Genomic DNA, 19,307 nt, shown 5'->3' with positions numbered 1-19,307 from the left:
GGACCCCCGGGAACCCCAGGAGTCAGACCAATCAATAGCCATTAATGGAGCTCTCTCTGCTGGTTGGTCAGGCTCCCGGCTGGGTGGGCAGAAGCCAGTTATAGTCATTAGATACCAATGCCCAAGCCAATGCCAGTCACACTTGTGTATTCAATAAAGTTGTGGCCTAAATTTGCCCATTAACCTTTAAACTAAATTCTGTGTCCACTGTGTCTTTATTTCCATGGGGGCGGGTTTCGGGGTTTGACGCGCAAAATATCGAGAGCAAGTACAAGAAAGCTTTCTTGCATGTAACAGAACAAGGATAAAAACAACCAGGTGAATAATTTCTTTCCAAATGATGCCAGGGACCTTTATGTTTCAGTAAGAAAACTACAAATGAAAATCCAAATTTTATTGGTGAATCAAGAATGGAAATTTCCTGTTGTGTTACATTAATGCTACCCAAAGTGCTTTGAGTTGATTTTCCTCAGGCTTCAGCTAGTTTGGTTGATGTTGATTCATCCTCCTCATTTCTGTTTTTTAAGAAAGGGGCACTTGGAAAACAGAACCCAATGAAGATTTCAGGATACATGCAGGTAATTATGCTAATTATGCACTCTCCTATCAAATTGAGTCATGGCTTTCCTAGCTCCTTATTAGAAGGAATAAGTGGGAAGCCACAGCAAGGTATCTAAGGTAAACCTCACCCCTAATTTTAGGCTTATAGTGCTGTTTAGGGCTTGTGAGAAGGAAAAGGACACCTTTGTATTTCTCATCCTTCAGAATGCTTAGGTTCAGGGGCAACAGCCCCTCCCCATTGCTGTTTATGTGGGAACAGTTTCTGGTAGTCATCCCACCATAATTCTCCCTAGAGGATCCCTTAAAGTGTTAGGGGTTTAAGAGATTATTTCTGCTTCCCCACTGACAACCTCATGGTCCTGATGGCCAATGAATAGTCTCAGTTCTCATTTTATGTTTTATATAAAATACATCCACTTCTGCATACCTGGGAAGTCCCAGAGTGCGCTGAAGCCCCTACCTTAAATGTGGGTGCCCCTGTTTCATTTTCAAAATGTGTAGAATCATTAAGTTTGAAATATAAATACAAAACAATGACAATGATAATACTTTAACAAGCCGAGTAGGAAATGAGTCCATTCTTAACCTCATACAAAGTGGTTCTAATAACACACACACACCCCCAACAATATCCAACAAGTCCACAGGTCACATATATATTACAGCTGCCCATTGTAAATCTTCTTCCATAAGCACATATCTGGATTTCATCAGCAGTTTAGCGGAAAGCCTTCTTAGTCACTGGGTGTGTGGCATGTCATGTTACCATTGAGCAAAGGTGAAGAAAATAAAAGTTCTGAAGGAAACTTTGAGAACCATGTATCTGAAAGATGGACGGTGAAAAGGTGGAGCTACTGAAAAGCCTTATACCATAACAAAAGACAGAGTGTTTTTAGAAGCAGAGATTTAAATATACAGTGGTACCTCGGATTAAGAATTTAATTCGTTCTGGAGCTCTGTTCTTAACCTGAAACTGTTCTTAACCTGAGGTACTACTTTAGCTAATGAGGCCTCCCCCCGATGCTGCACTGCCACCGCGCGATTTCTGTTCTCATCCTGAAGCAAAGTTCTTAACCCGAGGTACTATTTCTGGGTTAGCGGAGTCTGTAACCTGAAGTGTCTGTAACCTGAAGCGTCTGTAACCCGAGGTACCACTGAACTGGTAAACTACAAGAGAGTGGCACAGCTAAATCTGTCATACAGATTTAAACCAGTCTTCTCAAACCTGGTAGCCTTCAGAAGATTTTGGACCCTGAATTCCAGTCAGTGGAGAGAGCTGTTGGTTTTCCCCACCAGCAGATCTCATTGGGGGCAGTGGAGCCTCCCTGCAAAGCCACCGCTTACCAGTTCAAGGGCTCAGGTGTTTTTCTACCTCATAAGTAGCTAGTACACCTTGGGCTGTGCTCACATTTCCATTATACCTGCTCTAAAGAACCCTTTGGTAGTGGCACAATGAGACATACCTCCAGAAGGAAAGCCCATGAGAACTTGACATTGTGTGCTCTTGACAGATGCCATTTCTCAATCTCAGGATGTAAAAGTAAATGCAGATGTGTACATCAAATGTCTGTAGATGAAGGCTGCCAACATTAACCCTGCCACATGGGAATCCCTTGCAGATGACTGCAGTGCCTGGAAACAGACAGGTTGTGCATCCACAGCAGTGACCAGAGGAGGAATAACCACTAGGAGGAGCACAGAGAGAATAAACACCATGGAGCCTCTACAGCAGCACAACCGCAGGAAGCAGAAGTAGGGTAGAAGGAGATTTGTAGCAAGCAAGACAATAAACAGGGCTAAGCTGCACATTCACTGCATTAATTCAGATTGCCTGGTCTATTGTGATTTAGAATGAATGAGCTGTGTGCCTGCATACCCTGCTGAATCTCCTCCTTTAACGTTAGTAGCATAAACAAATCAGGAAAAGAGGGCATCATTTTGCATGTTCTGATTTATACATTACATATAGACGTAAATTTAGAAATAATTGCTATATTTTAAATTGAAATTCAACACAGCTCATCACAGAATGGACGTCTGTGACCAGGAGACTTGTGTGTCGGGCTGTTGTCCTGATGCTAATTGTTGCTGCAGTACTTCAAGGTCTCTGTTCTCCCTTCTTAAGGTTATGTTTAAACCAGTCTTGGGGTAGAGAGCCATTCATATAGGACTGTCCTTTCAAATGCAGCCCTGTCACCACTGCATTAGCTCTACAAGTACAGTGGTAAAGGTAAAGGTACCCCTGCCTGTACGGGCCAGTAGTGACCCACTCTGGGGTTGCGCGCCCATCTCGCTTAAGAGGCCGGGGGCCAGCGCTGTCCGGAGACACTTCCGGGTCACGTGGCCAGCGGGACGAAGCTGCTCTGGCAAGCCTGCACCAGCGCAGCACACGGAAACACCGTTTACCTTCCCGCTAGAAAGCGGTACGTATTTATCTACTTGCACTTAAGAGTGCTTTCGAACTGCTAGGTGGGCAGGAGCTGGGACTGAATGACGGGAGCACACCCTGCCACAGGGATTCGAACCACCTACCATGCGATCGGCAAGTCCTAGGCGCTGAGGTTTTACCCACAGCGCCACCCACTGCATTAGCTCTACAAGTACAGTGGTACCTCAGGTTAAATACGCTTCAGGTTACATATGCTTCAGGTTACAGACTCCGCTAACCCAGAAATAGTACCTCGGGTTAAGAACTTTGCTTCAGGATGAGAACAGAAAAGTTTAATTTATTCCGGAGGTCCGTTCTTAACCTGAAACTGTTCTTAACCTGAAGCACCACTTTATTTAATAGGGCCTCCTGCTGCTGCTGCGCCGCTGGAGCACGATTTCTGTTCTCATCCTGAAGCAAAGTTCTTAACCCGAGGTACTATTTCTGGGTTAGCGGAGTCTGTAACCTGAAGCGTATGTAACCCAAGGTACCACTGTATCTGTGGAGCATAGGGTTTACATGGGACAAGCATAGTGTTTGCATAGGGCACTCCTTTATCCTTTGAAGGCAGGTGCTGAATGTCATATCCATTAACTGTAGAACAAATTGCTGGCAGTTACTTATCTCAATGCAGAGCAGGAAAATGAAAGTACAAATATAACTCCTGTAACAAAGGTCCAACAGAAGTGGGAGCAAGGTACAGTAACTGACTGAACGGATCTCACTGATTGCTAATAAGGTAAGAAAAAATATTTCAAGAATTACATTTCATTCTTTCAGTTATTGGAATGTGTTTGTTTAAAGATGAATTGGTGGTCAGGTGAAAGGAGAGAGACTTTTCCCTTGCTTCCATTTAGGATATATATAGGATTGGTTAACCCTCATTTAGAAACTTTCAAGACACATTTGCAAGTATACTTGTAATAGTAAATTTCAGGGGCTTCCATGCAAAATGTAAGCTTACAAATATAAATGTGTGTGTGTGTTTGAAAGAAAAAAGAATGAAAGCAGCATGCTCCTTTCTGCAGAGATCCTTCCTAGCCACACAAGCCTGAATACTGGTCATTGATTCCTTCATTTGTAATGGACATAAAATGGCTGCTTCTTTGCCACTCCCATTTTACACTGGCAAGTGATATTTCACTTTTCCTGCTTTTCAGGTTTTCCTGATTTTCAAGCTCTATTATTAAATATGGATCTCCCATATAGTCTTTCATTTCAGTACATATGTATTACCAGCCAATTCTAGACTCTTTCTACAAAACCTGTTTTTCACTTCAGAGGATGCAGTTTCCCATTATGGGAATATTTCTTATACCTCAATATGTTGTGTTGTGAAAAGCTCTGTATCAACATTTACATGAGGAAAGTGAACCACTGAGTGGTGTGTGACCAACAGAGCAGTAACTGTGTGACATGCATACATGGTGCCGCACAACACAATTTACCTGCGACTTTGAAAATTTAGTATTGTGGTTTAACAATATTGGAGCAGGGCGTTCGATTTCCTGAAATGCTGACAAGATGTGGAAAAAAACATGATCCATCCACTTACAACAGAGACAGAGTAGATGGCTTTTGAATTTATTTATTTTTACTAAATATGTAATACATTTCTTTTATCAGATCTAAACTGAAACAGGGTAAGAACATAAGTGTATTATATAAAAATAAAAGTAAAATCCTATACATGCCTCATTTACACAGATATAATTCCCTTTGTTTTATTTAAAATAATAAATTACAAATATACATATTTGTGGAGGAGTAGAAAAAAAGGGGACACGGGAGTGAATGTATACTATATAAGTAAAGGTAAAGAATCCCCACGACGGGGTGAGCTCCGGTTGCTCAGTCCCAGCTCCTGCCCACCTAGCAGTTTGAAAGCACGTCAAAGTGCAAGTAGATAAATAGGTACTGCTCTAGCAGGAAGGTAAACGGCATTTCTGTGCGCTGCTCTGGTTCACCAGAAGTAGCTTAGTCATGCTGGCCACATGACCCGGAAGCTGCACGCCGGCTCCCTCGGCCAATAAAGCGAGATGAGTGCCACAACCCCAGAGTTGGTCACGACTGGACCTAATGGTCAGGGGTCCCTTTACCTTTACCTAAAGGTACCCCTGACCATTAGGTCCAGTCATGGACAACTCTGGGGTTGCGGCTCTCATCTCGCTCTATAGGCTGAGGGAACTGGCATTTCTGCACAGACAACTTCCGGGTCATGTGGCCAGCATGACTGAGCCGCTACTGGTGAATCAGAGCAGCGCATGGAAACACCGTTTACCTTTCGCCGGAGCGGTACCTATTTATCTACTTGCACTTGACATGCTTTTGAACTGCTAGGTTGGCAGGAGTAAGGACTGAACAACAGGAGCTCACTCCGTTGCGGGGATTTGAACCGCCGACCTTCTGATCAGCAAGCCCTAGGCTCTGTGGTTTAGACCACAGCGCCACCCGCATCTATATATATATATGTAGCAATCTTCTTTTCAAGTTGCTTCCAACTCTAGAGGAAAGTGAAGAAAGACTTACCAGTACTGTTGTCACTTTATTTGTGTACCATTTCCCCATATACTTTGTTCTCAAAGCAATACACATCAAATGCAGGATCAAAAAATCACTATCCATATTAACACATAAAAGCAAGTGAGCCCAGGCTAGAGAGTCCATATCACTGATTTCTGACAAAACTACCCAATTGACTTGACAGAATCATTGAAGCATCCCCTCTTCTGGTGTCCTAGTTTCTGAGGAAAATAAGAAACTGGGATGCCCAGGCTAGGGGTCACTGGCGCATCAGCTCCTGATGGGAATTAACAGTGGCCTGAGAAAACTACTGGGGTAGCTGCTCATTCACCTTCTCTGGGGCTATTAAAATCCCATCTGCGCTGAGAGATAGCAAGGAAGCCAAGGCCAGGAGCAAATGCCATCAGTTGTCTGTCAGCCTGAGAGGTCACTGTCACTACATTTGTGTCCTACTACAGTATTTTAAAATTGTAAATGACCTCAAGTACATTGACTGAAAAGTGGTGTGTGATAAATGCAATATATATATATATATATATATATATATATATATATATATATATATTTCAAAACAAGATAATCAGTATAAAAAAATAGAAAAATATACTTCAAAAATAGCTTGGCTACCAGGAAGAACATAACAAAACATGTACTGAATATGGCCCTCTGACCCACTTGCAAAAGAGGATACAGATTTGCATAATATATACCAGGAATGGTATATACAGTAGTACCTCAGGTTACATACGCTTCAGGTTACAGACTCTGCTAACCCAGAAATAGTACCTCGGGTTAAGAACTTTGCTTCAGGATGAGAACAGAAATCGTGCTCCGGCGGTGCGGCGGCAGCAGGAGGCCCCATTAGCTAAATTGGTGCTTCAGGTTAAGAACAGTTTCAGGTTAAGAACAGACCTCCGGAACAAATTAAGTACTTAACCCGAGGTACCACTGTATTATGCAAATCTTTATCCTCCTCGTATATTCCTGGTATATATAGCATAAACTAAGTTTTACAAAGCCAAAGTACATTACATGAAGATTAATATACAAAAATGTCTATATTTATTTAAATAAAGTAGACATAACTCTTGACAGTAATTAATAAATGGTGACCAGTGGATCTTGCAATTTTATATTTTATTTCTTCCTTCCAACAATTGGGCAGGTATAGTCCTATTCTTCAGATCTTTGATCCATGTGTTCATCAACGACTGTTTGCATCTTGATCTTTCTGCATATCTCCCATGTGCTAACTGTAGGTAAGCAAGCTACTTTTGTAAGGTTTACTGCAGTGAGCAGTTCAGCTCTGAGGTAATGCTTGTGTGTAAAGCACTGGTCTTCAACTGGTGGCTCAGAACCCACTAATGGGTACTCCCACCATGCAAATTTGTGATAAAAGAGTACGAAATGAATCCCCAAATGCATGTTTGGGTTAAAAGTAGGTTCTGGTTCGAAAGATAACTGAAAGGATAACTGTTGTAAATTACAGCTGAGCAAAACATGCTTCTTAGAATCATAGAATCCAAGAGTTGGAAGGGACTCCAAAGTCATCTAGTACAACCTCTTGCAATGTAGGAACCTCTCCTAAAACATCAGTGACACATGGCCACCCAACCTCTGCTTAGAAACCTCCAATAAAGGAGAGTCCACCACTTTCTGAGGGAATCTGTTTCATTGTTGAACAACTCTTACCATCTGGAAGTTCATCAGTATTCTGCAGAATAGAGTGGGACTATTGCTTCTCTTCCTCAGAACATTAAACTTCTGTTGATGCAGCCTAGAATTGGTTTTTGTTTGTTTGTTTGTTTGTTTGCTACAGCATGACAATGCTGACTCATGTTCAGATTGTGATCCACTAAAACCCCTAGATCCTTTTCACATGTACTGTTGGCAAGCTGGTTTTTTCTGCCTGAGTGCAGAATCTTACATTTCTTACATGGGTGCCATATCTTTCCATCCCCAAAAAAGAATTCCATGGAGGAATCACTGCCAGTAGTGGTCAGTTTAAGGTGAACTTTTGATTATTATTTTTATTCCCCAAAGGTCGATTTGCAATCATTCCACCCGAAAACCCTATAGTTGGTTTCCTTGGAAAAGAAGTTATCCTGCCATGTCAATTAACTACTTCAAGCATACCAGAAAGCACCAGCATGCAGGTCCAGTGGATCTTGGATAAATCCTCAGAAAAAATTGATGTGAAATCCTACTATGGTCAAAACAGGCCAGAAACACAGGATAACAGATATCGAGGTCGAGCTGAGCTTTCCCATACTGATCTTAGTAAAGGAAACATGTCTCTGATTCTGAAGAAAAGCCTGCTGTCTGACCAAGGAAACTACAGCTGTATAGTCTTCCTTGGAGACTGGTATGAGGAGGTGGTGGTTGAGTTGGTTTTGGCAGGTGAGTTTATTCTTATTAGTCTTATTATTAGGGTTGCCAAACCTCTGGGGCTGACCTGGAGTCTCTAGGTTTGCCTGCCCCACTCCAGGGTGCAGAAAGAGGACTTGAATCTCCAGGTAGGCAAGAGCACCTTTGGGGGAATACCATGTTGTTAGAAGACTCTGCATCAAGCTTACAGGCTTCAAGCCCACAGAAGCCAATTGCTTTTTTTTTTTGCATATGTGGTAGGTGTGTGTGTGTGTGTGTGTGTGTGGGTCTGCCACTTAACCTCCTTCTCCATGGCTCTGTGGTGGGAGGGAGAGCAGAGGAAGAAAAGGAAGTGGGCAGGGTTCTAGCAGAGGATGGGATTAAGAGTATGCATGGACACTTGGCACAAGATGCATGGCTGCAGAAGAGAGAGGAGCACATGAAGAATAGCAGCAGCAGCAGCCAAGCCTTGCTGCCTCCACCACCTACACCTAACTCCTGGATGTTCTTCTTGAGCACGTCTGAGGAGGCAGGGACATCGCCATGTGCTGTGGGCCATATTAAGCATACATTTTCAGAAATACAAGTTGTCAAACTTAAAACTGTAGAACCCAGGTCAGTGACTCACTCATTCAGACTTCTCCATCTCTTCACACCCATGAGCACTACTGACAGGACCAATCGTCCTGTAGCTTGACAATACAGTAGACACAAAAAAGGAATTTTGAACAGTAGCTTGTCACAAAATGTGTATTGTAATAATGACTGTAATAATGCATCATTCCTGGTATTTGGTCAGAGTGCAGAAACTCTAGACAGGTTCTATGATACTTGGAGCAATGGCAAATTAATATGTGGTGTTCTTCTTGTGCAGCAAAAGGAACCGAGCCCACCATTGCCTTGGTGGACTATAAAGGCAGGGGGATTGGCCTCACCTGCAGCTCCAACGGTTGGTACCCAAAGCCCAAGGCTTTCTGGCTGGACAGTGAAGGGAAAGTTCGAAGTAAACAGTCAGACACAACAATCACAGAGACCAAGGCAGGGGACCTCAGTGTTTCCAGTTCCATTACAACAGAGTCAGGAGTTGACCATGAAGTCTCTTGCAAAATCATCAACCAACTGCTAGAGATGGAAAGTGAATCGAGAATCCTGATTTCTGGTGAGCAGGGGTGAAGCAAAAGTGCCAAGAGGTTAAATGCTTTCACTGTGTTTTCAGTACAAGTACTATAAGAAGAGAGAGGTTTGGGAAATTTATTCCATTTTGATGCCTCTGAAGTACACCAGGCTCTTTGAATGGATTATCCAAATTATCCAGAACTGTAGTTCTGCTCAGCAACATTTCATCAGTTATAATCTGGGGTAATGGCTAAAGTGTCTTCTGGTTCCCATATCCACTATTCACCAGAGAGGCAGGCAGGTCACAGCTGAAGCCACACCCCCCCCCCATTGGCACAACGTCCGCTCAGTTCTGCCAATTCCTCCCAAAATGGGAAGTTCAGGAGAGTTTGGGGCAGTGCAGGAGAGTGGCAAAATCAGACTCTGGTTAGGTTAGTTTTGCTGTAACTGATATTTTAATGTGTGTTTCAGATGCCCTTTATCCTGCCACTTCCCCTTGGCTAGCACCCTTCCTAATCATTCTGTTGATTTTCATCTGCCTTCTTGTTGGTGCTGGGTACAAAGTCAGACGTAAGTATTAAATCTGCCATTTTCATAATCTCATTAAACTGTAGATGTGAACTGTTACAGAAACTTTCTGGTTTTTTGTACCCATGTTTATTAAAATGAGTGATGTGTTCTTAGATACAGAGAAGAAATAGGGTACATACCAGTTAAATCAATATGTATTTACTACAGCCAGTAATTGCTCCTTAAACTACTAAAATGAGCATAGTTCAAAAGCTGCTTCAGGCAATCAGAGTCACTTCCCTAACAGATACCGTAGTTGGAAAATTTAGTGCAGTTTACATTTTAATGTGGTTCTACCTATGTTGAACTCAGCAAACCAGGACGTGAACCAAAATGCAAATTTATTGAATTTTGTGATTCATTTTTTCAACCTGAAATATATTAGGGGGAAGTGTACACAAAAAAATGCATATACAGTGGTACCTTGGGTTACGAACTTAATTCGTTCCAGAGGTCCATTCTTAACCCCAAACCGTTCTTAACCTGAGGCGCACTTTCGCTAATGGGGCCTCCCACAGCTGCCGTGCGATTTCCGTTCTCATTCTGGGGCAAAGTTCTCAACTCGAGGTACTACTTCCAGGTTAGCGGAGTTTGTAACCCGAAGCATTTGTAACCTGAAACGTTTGTAACCCGAGGTACCACTGTATTAGTGAAAATAGCCTTCAAAAATGTGTGTATTAGGAGAAATAAGGACTGTCAGATAAATAAATTGTCTTTCTATCATTTGCTATATTTATTTCAGAGAAGTATCAGAAGTTATCTCAGTATGGTGAGTAACTGACAGTGACATATTTTATACATATCATTTATGTAAGGGACAGGGAGTTCACTAATGAGGTATAAAGGATCAAAATCAAATTTCCTGGCACGTCTATTTTCCTTTCCTTGGATGAAAACAAATTCCACCTCTACAGAGGATCAAGCCCTATTATTCAACTATGGCTAACCATGAAATATTCTGTTATTTAGCTTTTCTGGGGTTTCATTTGCCTTTTAAAATGATTATTTGTTGATTTAAAATTGTATTCATATTTTCTGTAAATTAGTTATATTCACACTTTTGCTATCTGATCTTCTGATGACGGGCAGTCAAGATACATTTTGAGTATCGAAGATGTCTCTAAGTGATGGACAATTAAAATCATACCCTCCAACCTTTCTCTGATGAAAATAGGAATGCCCCATTCCATAATGATAATTTTACTATTTATACCCCAGACATTTGACTGGGTTGCCCCAGCCACTCTGAACAGCTTCCAACATATATAAAAACGCAATAAAAAATCAAAAATTAAAAAAACAACCAACTATACAGGATTGCCTTCAGACAGCTTGGGAGTCAAATAACTCCAAACCCTCTAACATTTCTCCAATGAAAATAGGGACAACCTAAGGAAAAGTGGGACACTCTGAGATCAAATCAGAAACTGGGACGACTTCTCTAAATCAGGGGCGTCCCTGGAAAACAGGGACACTTGGAGGGTCTGGTAGATGAAGTCATGCTCAGACATCATCTTCCTGCTGAGATCTGTAGGATCAATTGAAATAAGATCACTGATTATAGTGAGTCTACTTTGATTATGATTTGTTAGATGTAACCAAGAAGTGGGGGAATCCACAATGGCTATAATTAATTTCTGGTTGTTTTGGAGAGAAGCATTAAATGCATGCTTTCTCTTTCTGGAAATGACACCTACCTTAAATATTGCCACTTGAATCCCTGGTGACCTTGGTGGCTAGGAGTGCCTTTTATCACCTTGGGCAGGTGCCACAGCTAGAATCATTCCTGAACTGTGATAGCTTGACCACAAGAGTTCAATCATTGGAAATGCCAAGACCCTAGTAATTCATTCTATACAGGACTTCTCTTGTGGTTGATCTGGAAACTGCAGTCAGTGCAGAATGCTGCAATACTGGCTGCACTGGCTGCAACTTTGTTACTAAGCTAAATTGAAGGTATTACTATTAGTATGTAAAGCCATTAACGATCTGGAACCACTTTACATGCCAAGTTGAATGTTTCAGTCCACAGAACTTGCACTTTCACAGGTGCTACAAACTTCTTGATTTCAGCAAGTCTCCCCAGATATATATTTACGTAGTTATCTATGCTCTGTTTCAGTGATATTTATCATTTGTATACTTTTTAATCAGTCTTGTGGGTTTTAACTGAGTTTAGCTGAGTTTTACCAATAGTTTCAGTGTGTGCATCACTTTAAAAGCTTTATGATTGTGGTCTACGAATCTTTCTAAACAGATACAGTGCAGCATATAATGTTCAGTAAATAAATGAATAATGTTGCAATGCATCTTGTTTTCTGCAGAAAAACAGATGACTGAAGCACAAGCTGGTAAATGCCTCTAAGAAAGATTCACTTCTTCTATAGTACTGTTCCATAATTGTTTATATTTTTAGCATATGCCTCCCCCTATCAGTATTGTTTTCAGGCTGACTAACAGTAACACTTTTTAAAAAGCCCAGTAAAGAGTAGCAGGAGAAAAATAGGAAAATTTTAACCACAATAAATGAGTAAACCACAGAATAATTTTTTTTTAAAATGATCTTATTACCTGGCAAAACTTAATGAGCTGGAATAGCTATATGACTGGATGGTCATACAGTAGCCCTGGTGACTGAAACAATTCAAAGCAGAGGTTGGGTTGAGCAAGGAGGGAATAATCTTGTCACATCCTCAAGATACCTTGCCAAGCTAATGCAGTGGTGGAGGAACCCTCTCTGGCACCCGGGGCAGCGCAGCCCGTATGGACTGCATATGTGCGGTGACTGTACGGGATGCTGCACATGCGCAGTCCGTACAGGCTGCCGCGTGAGCAGCATCCCGTATGGATGGCACACAAGAGTGGCAGCCCATACGGACTGCGCGCACCCTCGTCTGCTCTACAGCTGGGGGGAGGCAGGGGCCATCTTGTCACCCCTCCCAGAGTCGCACCCAGGGCGCACCGCCCCCTCCGCTCCCCCTTCCTACGCCCCTGATCTAATGCTTTATATACCATAACTTGTATTATTAATAGTAGTTGTGTTGGCAATAGTAGCTAACAGGCAGAGTAGTAGAAGGGACACTCCCCACAAAAGATACCCCTTTAGCTATATCGGTGCAAGTAAAGCCGTGATTAATCATACTTAATTGTATGTATAGAGTGTGTATGACTAACATTTTGCTATCACTCTTTTCAGACCGAAATCATGTAATCGAAGCAATAGGTAGGATGAGATAGTTTCCCTTTTTTCAAGCTCCCTTTTTTTATATTGGCGGGATTTCTTCTATTCTTGCAAGATTTCAAAAGCCCAACTGGGATAGCAAGCTTGTTGGTTTTTGAATGTCTGATGTAGATTTTTTCAATTTCTTTGTTCTGTATGGGACAATGACAATAAAGATTATCATATCATATTTCTGCAGTATAGGTTCATTGATTCATCTCCTGTCTAGGCATTTCGTACTGCTATGAAGTTTTACTCCTGGAACCATGTTCAAATTGACAACTGCAAGAGGCATTTCAAATTCCATAATGCTGACAACTTGGAGTTGGGCTGTTAAGGGTCTTCCAGAAATATCAAAAAAAAGTAAAAGATAAACTAGATCCATTAGCTAGAGAAGAGAAAGCCAAGGAGGAGATATGTGATCTTGTTTATATGTTGGGGGGCATAAAAAGAGGGAGAATAATATATGTATTGCTCTGGTCTTAACATGCGCCTTATAATGTACCAGGAATTCAAGTGGTAAAACATCGTGGGCAAGCCCTGCCACTGCCTATGTATGGTCACAACTGAAGCATTGACTGGCTCAAGTAATTTTCACGGCAGATCTGCCAAAAGCCATCTTCTGCCTCCTGCTTTTTTCAGATCCACTGCTAGAGAGAAGTCTCTCATGCAGAAGCTAAGTCAGGAAGAACAGTTTCCACCCCAGCAGGATTGCAGCCCAATCCCCCTCCCCACTGCCTCTCCCCTCTGCCCATGGCTACAGCTCTCCTGAGCTTGGCTGATGAGCTGGTCATCACTTTCCTCTCTCTCCCATGTGAGTCTCTGGGCAGATCCACAACATGCCTTTTGGAGCACATCCAATGGAGCACAGCCAGTGCTTCCAGAGGGAATAACTTCTGCCAAATTACAGGCAAAGAGGCCCAAGATTTTGTTTTGATGTTGATTTTGTTTTTTGTCCTCTGTGCTCGGTAGAAAGCTTTAACTTTGCTTATTTTTCCTTTTGGTATTTAATCTTTATTTTTGGCAGAAGTGGATGAAATTGTCAGGCATAGGTTTTTTTCCCCCATTCAAGAGGGATGAATTCTTCCAAAAGTAAAAAGAAGACTGCTGTAGTGTTTCTGCAAGAGTAGGCTTTCCGTTTGAGGTAGCTAACAAGATGCCACATAAATTGCCTTGTTGTTTTACAGTCATATATGAAAACAGTGTATATGAGAGAAGTACTTCTGGGAAAGAAATCTTCCAAATTATGGACAAATAAGTACAGTGGTACCTCGAGTTAAGAACTTAATTCGTTCTGGAGGTTTGTTCTTAACCTGAAACTGTTCTTAACCAGAAGCACCACTTTACCTAATGGAGCCTCCTGCTGCCACTGTGCTGCTGCACGATTTCTGTTCTCATCCTGAAGCAAAGTTCTTAACCTGAGATAATATTTATAGGTTAGCGGAGTCTGAACCTGAAGCGTATGTAACCTGAAGCGTATGTAACCCGAGGTACCACTGTATAGGGTTCTTTTTGTGCTGGGCACAAGCTAAATTAAAAGGAATTTGCTTCCCTGTGTGGTTTTGACAGCAGGTTTTATAATGAAAATAGAACACATCATACAGGTATCCATAGGAAGGTAATCTGCACAATTGTAAAAGGAGGACAGAGGCTATAAAATTACAATGAATGGAGGATGGGCTGCTTCAGGCTAGTGTTCTGATCAAATTAAACTAAGTATCCCAGGAACTGAATGAAAAGCTGGGTACATGTGTGCTAAGATATACTTTTTCATTTATTGTTGTAGAAGCTGAGAAACGCACAGGACAAGCAAGTGAGTGTCCTTTGAATGAATAAGTAGCCACAAAGTGCATGTAGTCTTTGATAAACTGCAAGCTTCTTTCCTGCACTTATGTGAGCCATTCTTACCAGCTCCTTGATACACAACCAAAGGCCAGCAGCAGACTTGGGTTGGCGCTGAGAGAGCCCTTGGGTTTTTCTCTCTCTTCCAGATCTCCAGATAGGCATTTTGGAGGAAGGATTGGATATACATTTCAAAATCACTCTGCAACCTGAATATAGAGACAATTCATCTACTTTTATAACCCACGAAAAGCTTTAATAAAAATTAAAAATTAATAAAAATTATTTTCAAAATAGAAAATGAAATAAACGAATCCATGTTCCTAGTAGAATAAAGAGCATGGGGAACAGGCTCACCAATTGACTGCTAAATAAATAACATTACTTTATGTTGAGCTGATGAATCATTCATTGTTCTTGGGGCAGTAAAATAACTCATTATCATAAAAGTTTATATGTGATAATAACAGTTTTCAAGATATATATAGGAGGGACATGGATGCAGTGGGGAAGGAGGAGATGAACAGCCAGCAGTGGGGAGCACCAGGTGGTGGATGCCTGGCAGTGGCAAGGAACAAGGGGTTGTTGGGGGGGGGATCAAGGGGAGCAGCACTGTGGGTTTTGCATCTGGCATGCACTGAAAGCAACATATGACCTATATGGATTTTCAGTTGTGTAGCTTGACCTCACATCTTAGTCATTTGCTTCTTCTCGTTTATTTTCTTAACTCTTCATTGTATTAATTCAAGTCATTCCTTTATAGGTGTTTTGGAACTAGAACACCGTGTTGGTGAGACAAAATTTGATGTATGGATTTGGAGGCAGGGATTGGGGATTGAATTAACAGGGAAGGAGTAGGACGGTGGCATGCATTTTGGTAGGAGAAAGTACTGTATTTTGCAATTTGGATCAGAATTTATTTCATGTATAGTTAGTACTATATAGAATTCCAAATATATAATAGTATTATGAGTTTACCCTGCAAAATATTTTTCTTAGGTTGGATCCAGATTAAGTTAGTTGCACTTAGTCCACCTGTAATCAATGGGACAAATAAGTCACCATGACTAATTTCTTACTTTAATTTCAGTAGAACCAAAGTGTGACCAAGATCACATCTGCACCATACATTTAAAGCAATATTATACCACTTTATCAGTAATAGCTTTCCCCAAAGCATCTTGGAACTGTTAATTGTTAAGGGTGCTGGGAGTGGTGAGGAAACACACACAACCACTTTTCCTTTAAAGCCCTAAATGGCCTCGGACCTGTATACCTGAAGGAGCGTCTCCACCCCCATCGTTCAGCCCGGACCCTGAGGTCCAGCACAAGGGCATTCTGGCAGTTCCCTCAATGCAAGAAGTGAGGTTACAGGGAACCAGACAGAGGGCCTTCTCAGTAGTGGGGCCCACCCTGTGGAACGCCCTCCCAGCAGATGTCAAGGAAATAAGCAGCTATCCTATTTTTAAAAGACATCGGAAGGAAGTTTTACATGTTTAATGCTGTATTGTTTTTAACACTCGATTGGGAGCAGTCCAGAGTGTCTGGGGAAACTCAGGCAGATGGGCGGGGTATAAATAATAAATTATTATTATTATTATTATTATTATTATTATTATTATTATTATTATTATCACCCTCACAGAGCTGCACTTTCCAGAGGATTGAGGGTTAAACCACCATGGGAATTGTAGCTCTATAAGGCGTCTCCTAACAGCTTTCAGCATCCTTAACAAACTGCGGATGCTTTAGGGGTAGTCATGGAATAATAATAAATATAAGTTGAGGATGTGGACTAAGTTTGTCATGATGTGCAACCCCATATATTTTGACAATGATATCACTAAATGGAATATTCTTTCACTTCAGGTCAAATCTTCAATGAACTGGGTAAGGCAGATGGCTTTTGATGAGGCAATGATTGTTCTGTACTGAAGTATTGTTTTCTAGTATGTTAATTGGGTCTAAATCACTTTATTCAATTCTGAAAAATTCTGGGTTGTTCACTTGTTTCATAGATGTTTCTCTGTTCTCTATGACTGATCAATTTTCTCTTCTGCTTGTAGAGGTTAGAAGAGCTCAGCAATACGCAGGTAAGGAAACTGTCATGATTAGGCTTAATGCATGGATGTGCATACATGATTCAAATGTCATCACTCAGTGTCTTTTCACTTGTGGTCCTTTTTCATATGTAAACATCACAGTAGCAATGGATTAATTCAATTTGTGCTTTCATAGTTTTAATTAATTCTGAGGCAATCAGAATTCAACATCGGGGCGGCTAAAACTGTCCTATCCTTGCTCCAGTTGTATGAAAGTGCAGAGCTGACATGCACACAGACCAGAGAGGAACTGAGCTAACAGATTTATTTAGGACTGTACTTTGCATGTGGCTGTCTGTATAGAGAAGTCAGCACTTGAGCTCTTTCTCCTGTGCAGTATTATTAATCTCAAAAGAGCCCAGAGCAGAAAATAGATCCACAATGTAAAATTAAAAACAAAACAAAAACATTCTGAAACAGGCGAAGGTGTGATGACAACACCTCTACAGCCATGTCTTCTTATTGTACTGAATTCCTCCACAAGTGTGCTGGCATTTCTATATAGGCAAACAAATTAAGTTTCTGTATCCAAGTTGTGCAGTAACTATAATTGGTCAGGTATGAAATAAAATGTGATTTCTACAGCAGATTGAAACATCTACTGCTCCTGAACTAAAAATTGTTTCCCTTCTCCCTGTGATTGCTTCCCTTATAGTTGTTGTCACTTTGGATTCATATTATAAACATCCAGAAATCAGCATCAGTGAGGATAAAGAGAGAGCCAGCCTTCAAACTCTCCCCCCAGGGAAAGAAGAAACTGCTATGGGAACTCAGATTTTTGTGGGGAAAGAAGGTTATGCTGCTGGGAAACACTACTGGGAGGTGGAGGTAGGAGAGAGGTTGGACTGGGAGCTAGGGGTACTGACTCGGGCTGAAAGGGACAAATTCCAAGAGAAAAAGGTTGTTAAGTCCTTTGGGGAAGGCTGCTGGGCTCTCAAAAGCAGCCAAGGAAAATTCTTTTTCAATCCATGTGAGAAAGAGATTGAAAAGATTCATAATGTGTCTTATTCAGTGATTGGTTTGTTACTGGATCAAGAAAAATGGGAAATCTCATTTTATAACTCCAGAGTTGCCTATTTCCTTATAGATTCTATCCCCATTAAATCCAGTGACAAATTGTACCCATTTTTAGCTTATGTCAGTGCTTCAGAAAACAGTGGTCCCAAGTCATTAAAGAAAAGCAAGCAGCGGTTCAGAAAACAGTGGTCCCAAGCGAATGAAGATTAAAAAAAAAGAAAAGCTTTGTAAGCTTTTTAAAGGATCTCTAATAGAAAAGAAGAGTTCTCAGGGAAGAACTGTTGGCATGAAATGCCCAAGCTTCACAAGGAGGATAGAATAATGGAAACAGTACTGTCCACACTAGCACAATTGAACTGGTGGATATTTTGCCATTTCTTTTTTATTTATTTCTTTTTTTAAAAAAAAAACAACACCATTGCTATGGATGTACATTTATGGCACCAACTCAACCACCATACCGTATATTTTTCTTCATTTTTGTGTATGAGCCTTTGTCATATTTGTAAATAAATTTAAATTAGGGACTTCCGGTTTAGCGCCATCGACTAATGGTGGATTCCCTCTGAGCTCCGGAGGGAATCGGCTCTGCAGGATCGGGTCTTGCCACTGCGGTGACGTGGGGACCCTCAGAAATCACAGGCACTGAAGCCTGTGAACCTGGTGACTTGGCGGGCACCATTTGCGCCCCCGGCCCGCGAAGGAGCCTTTTTAAAGGCTTCGGAAAGGGGGAAAGGGTGAGCGGCGCGGTGCTGAGAGTCAACTGCTTCTCCTGCAGAGGGAAGCCGCATTGCCATGGTCGGAGAGTGCTGACTTCTTCTTTGGAACAATTGGACTCTAAAAGTAACAACCCGTGAGTACTACGGAAATTGGTATCATAAAGGAAAAAGTTTTTTAAGAATTAGGCACGATCGGGGAAGGTGTAAAAAGGAAGTCTGCCTCCCCGTCCTGTAAACAAGTTAAAGCAAAGACCTACTAACTAAGGTCGAGAGAACCTCTTTTTTCCTTCTTTGGTAAAAGACTTTAATTTCACGGTTTGGCAGTATAAGAAATCTTGCTGGAGGATAAAAGAGCTAATTTTGGGAGCTGAAGTGTCACCCTCCCGGACCCGGGAGTGTTCCGCGAGAGAGCCTGTTGATGAGGTACTAAAGAGCTTGACAGCTGTCAAATTAGCTGTCAAGACAGAAAAAGAGAACTTTGTTTCTGCTGCTTCTGCTGGTTATATCTGTTACAATTTTTGTTACAATTTGTTGAAAACAAGGAAGAACCGATACAAACTAACTGGATTTTTGGATTTGAACTGGAATGAACATTAAGAAACCAAAATCCCTCTAGAGGGGGTTTTGGGACATTACAAGAATGGCTGGAGGAGGGAGAGTTCAGGCTGAATTGGACAGAGTCTTTGTTCTCTTGGGAAAGTTACAAGGCCAAATTGATGTTTTGGCTATAAATGTTACAACTCTGGACTCAACTGTAAACAATATCATGGAACCTGATAAGGATTTGAATCAGGAAGTTTATCCAACTGAACAGAAAGAGAAACTTGACAACATTGAGAACT

General features: G+C 41.5%; 1 protein-coding gene across 1 annotated transcript; it reads left to right on the top strand.

Annotated features, from left to right (window-relative positions):
• The first annotated feature begins 3,616 nt into the window (after positions 1–3,616).
• On the top strand, positions 3,617–18,263 carry LOC128401054 (butyrophilin subfamily 3 member A2-like). The gene is given in 14 exon segments (XM_053363942.1): positions 3,617–3,728; positions 6,678–6,771; positions 7,556–7,912; positions 8,754–9,038; positions 9,467–9,565; positions 10,308–10,334; positions 11,890–11,916; positions 12,762–12,788; positions 14,572–14,598; positions 15,391–15,417; positions 16,497–16,517; positions 16,694–16,720; positions 17,385–17,911; positions 17,913–18,263. Coding segments are annotated over 13 exon segments (1,671 nt in total). The 5' UTR covers positions 3,617–3,728; positions 6,678–6,707; the 3' UTR covers positions 18,069–18,263.
• Positions 18,264–19,307: the final 1,044 nt, after the last annotated feature.

This window comes from Podarcis raffonei, chromosome 13, assembly GCF_027172205.1.
Source record: "Podarcis raffonei isolate rPodRaf1 chromosome 13, rPodRaf1.pri, whole genome shotgun sequence".
Lineage (NCBI taxonomy): Eukaryota > Metazoa > Chordata > Lepidosauria > Squamata > Lacertidae > Podarcis > Podarcis raffonei.
Note: the sequence above shows the minus strand (reverse complement) of the source record. Positions and strands in the feature narration are given on the sequence as shown.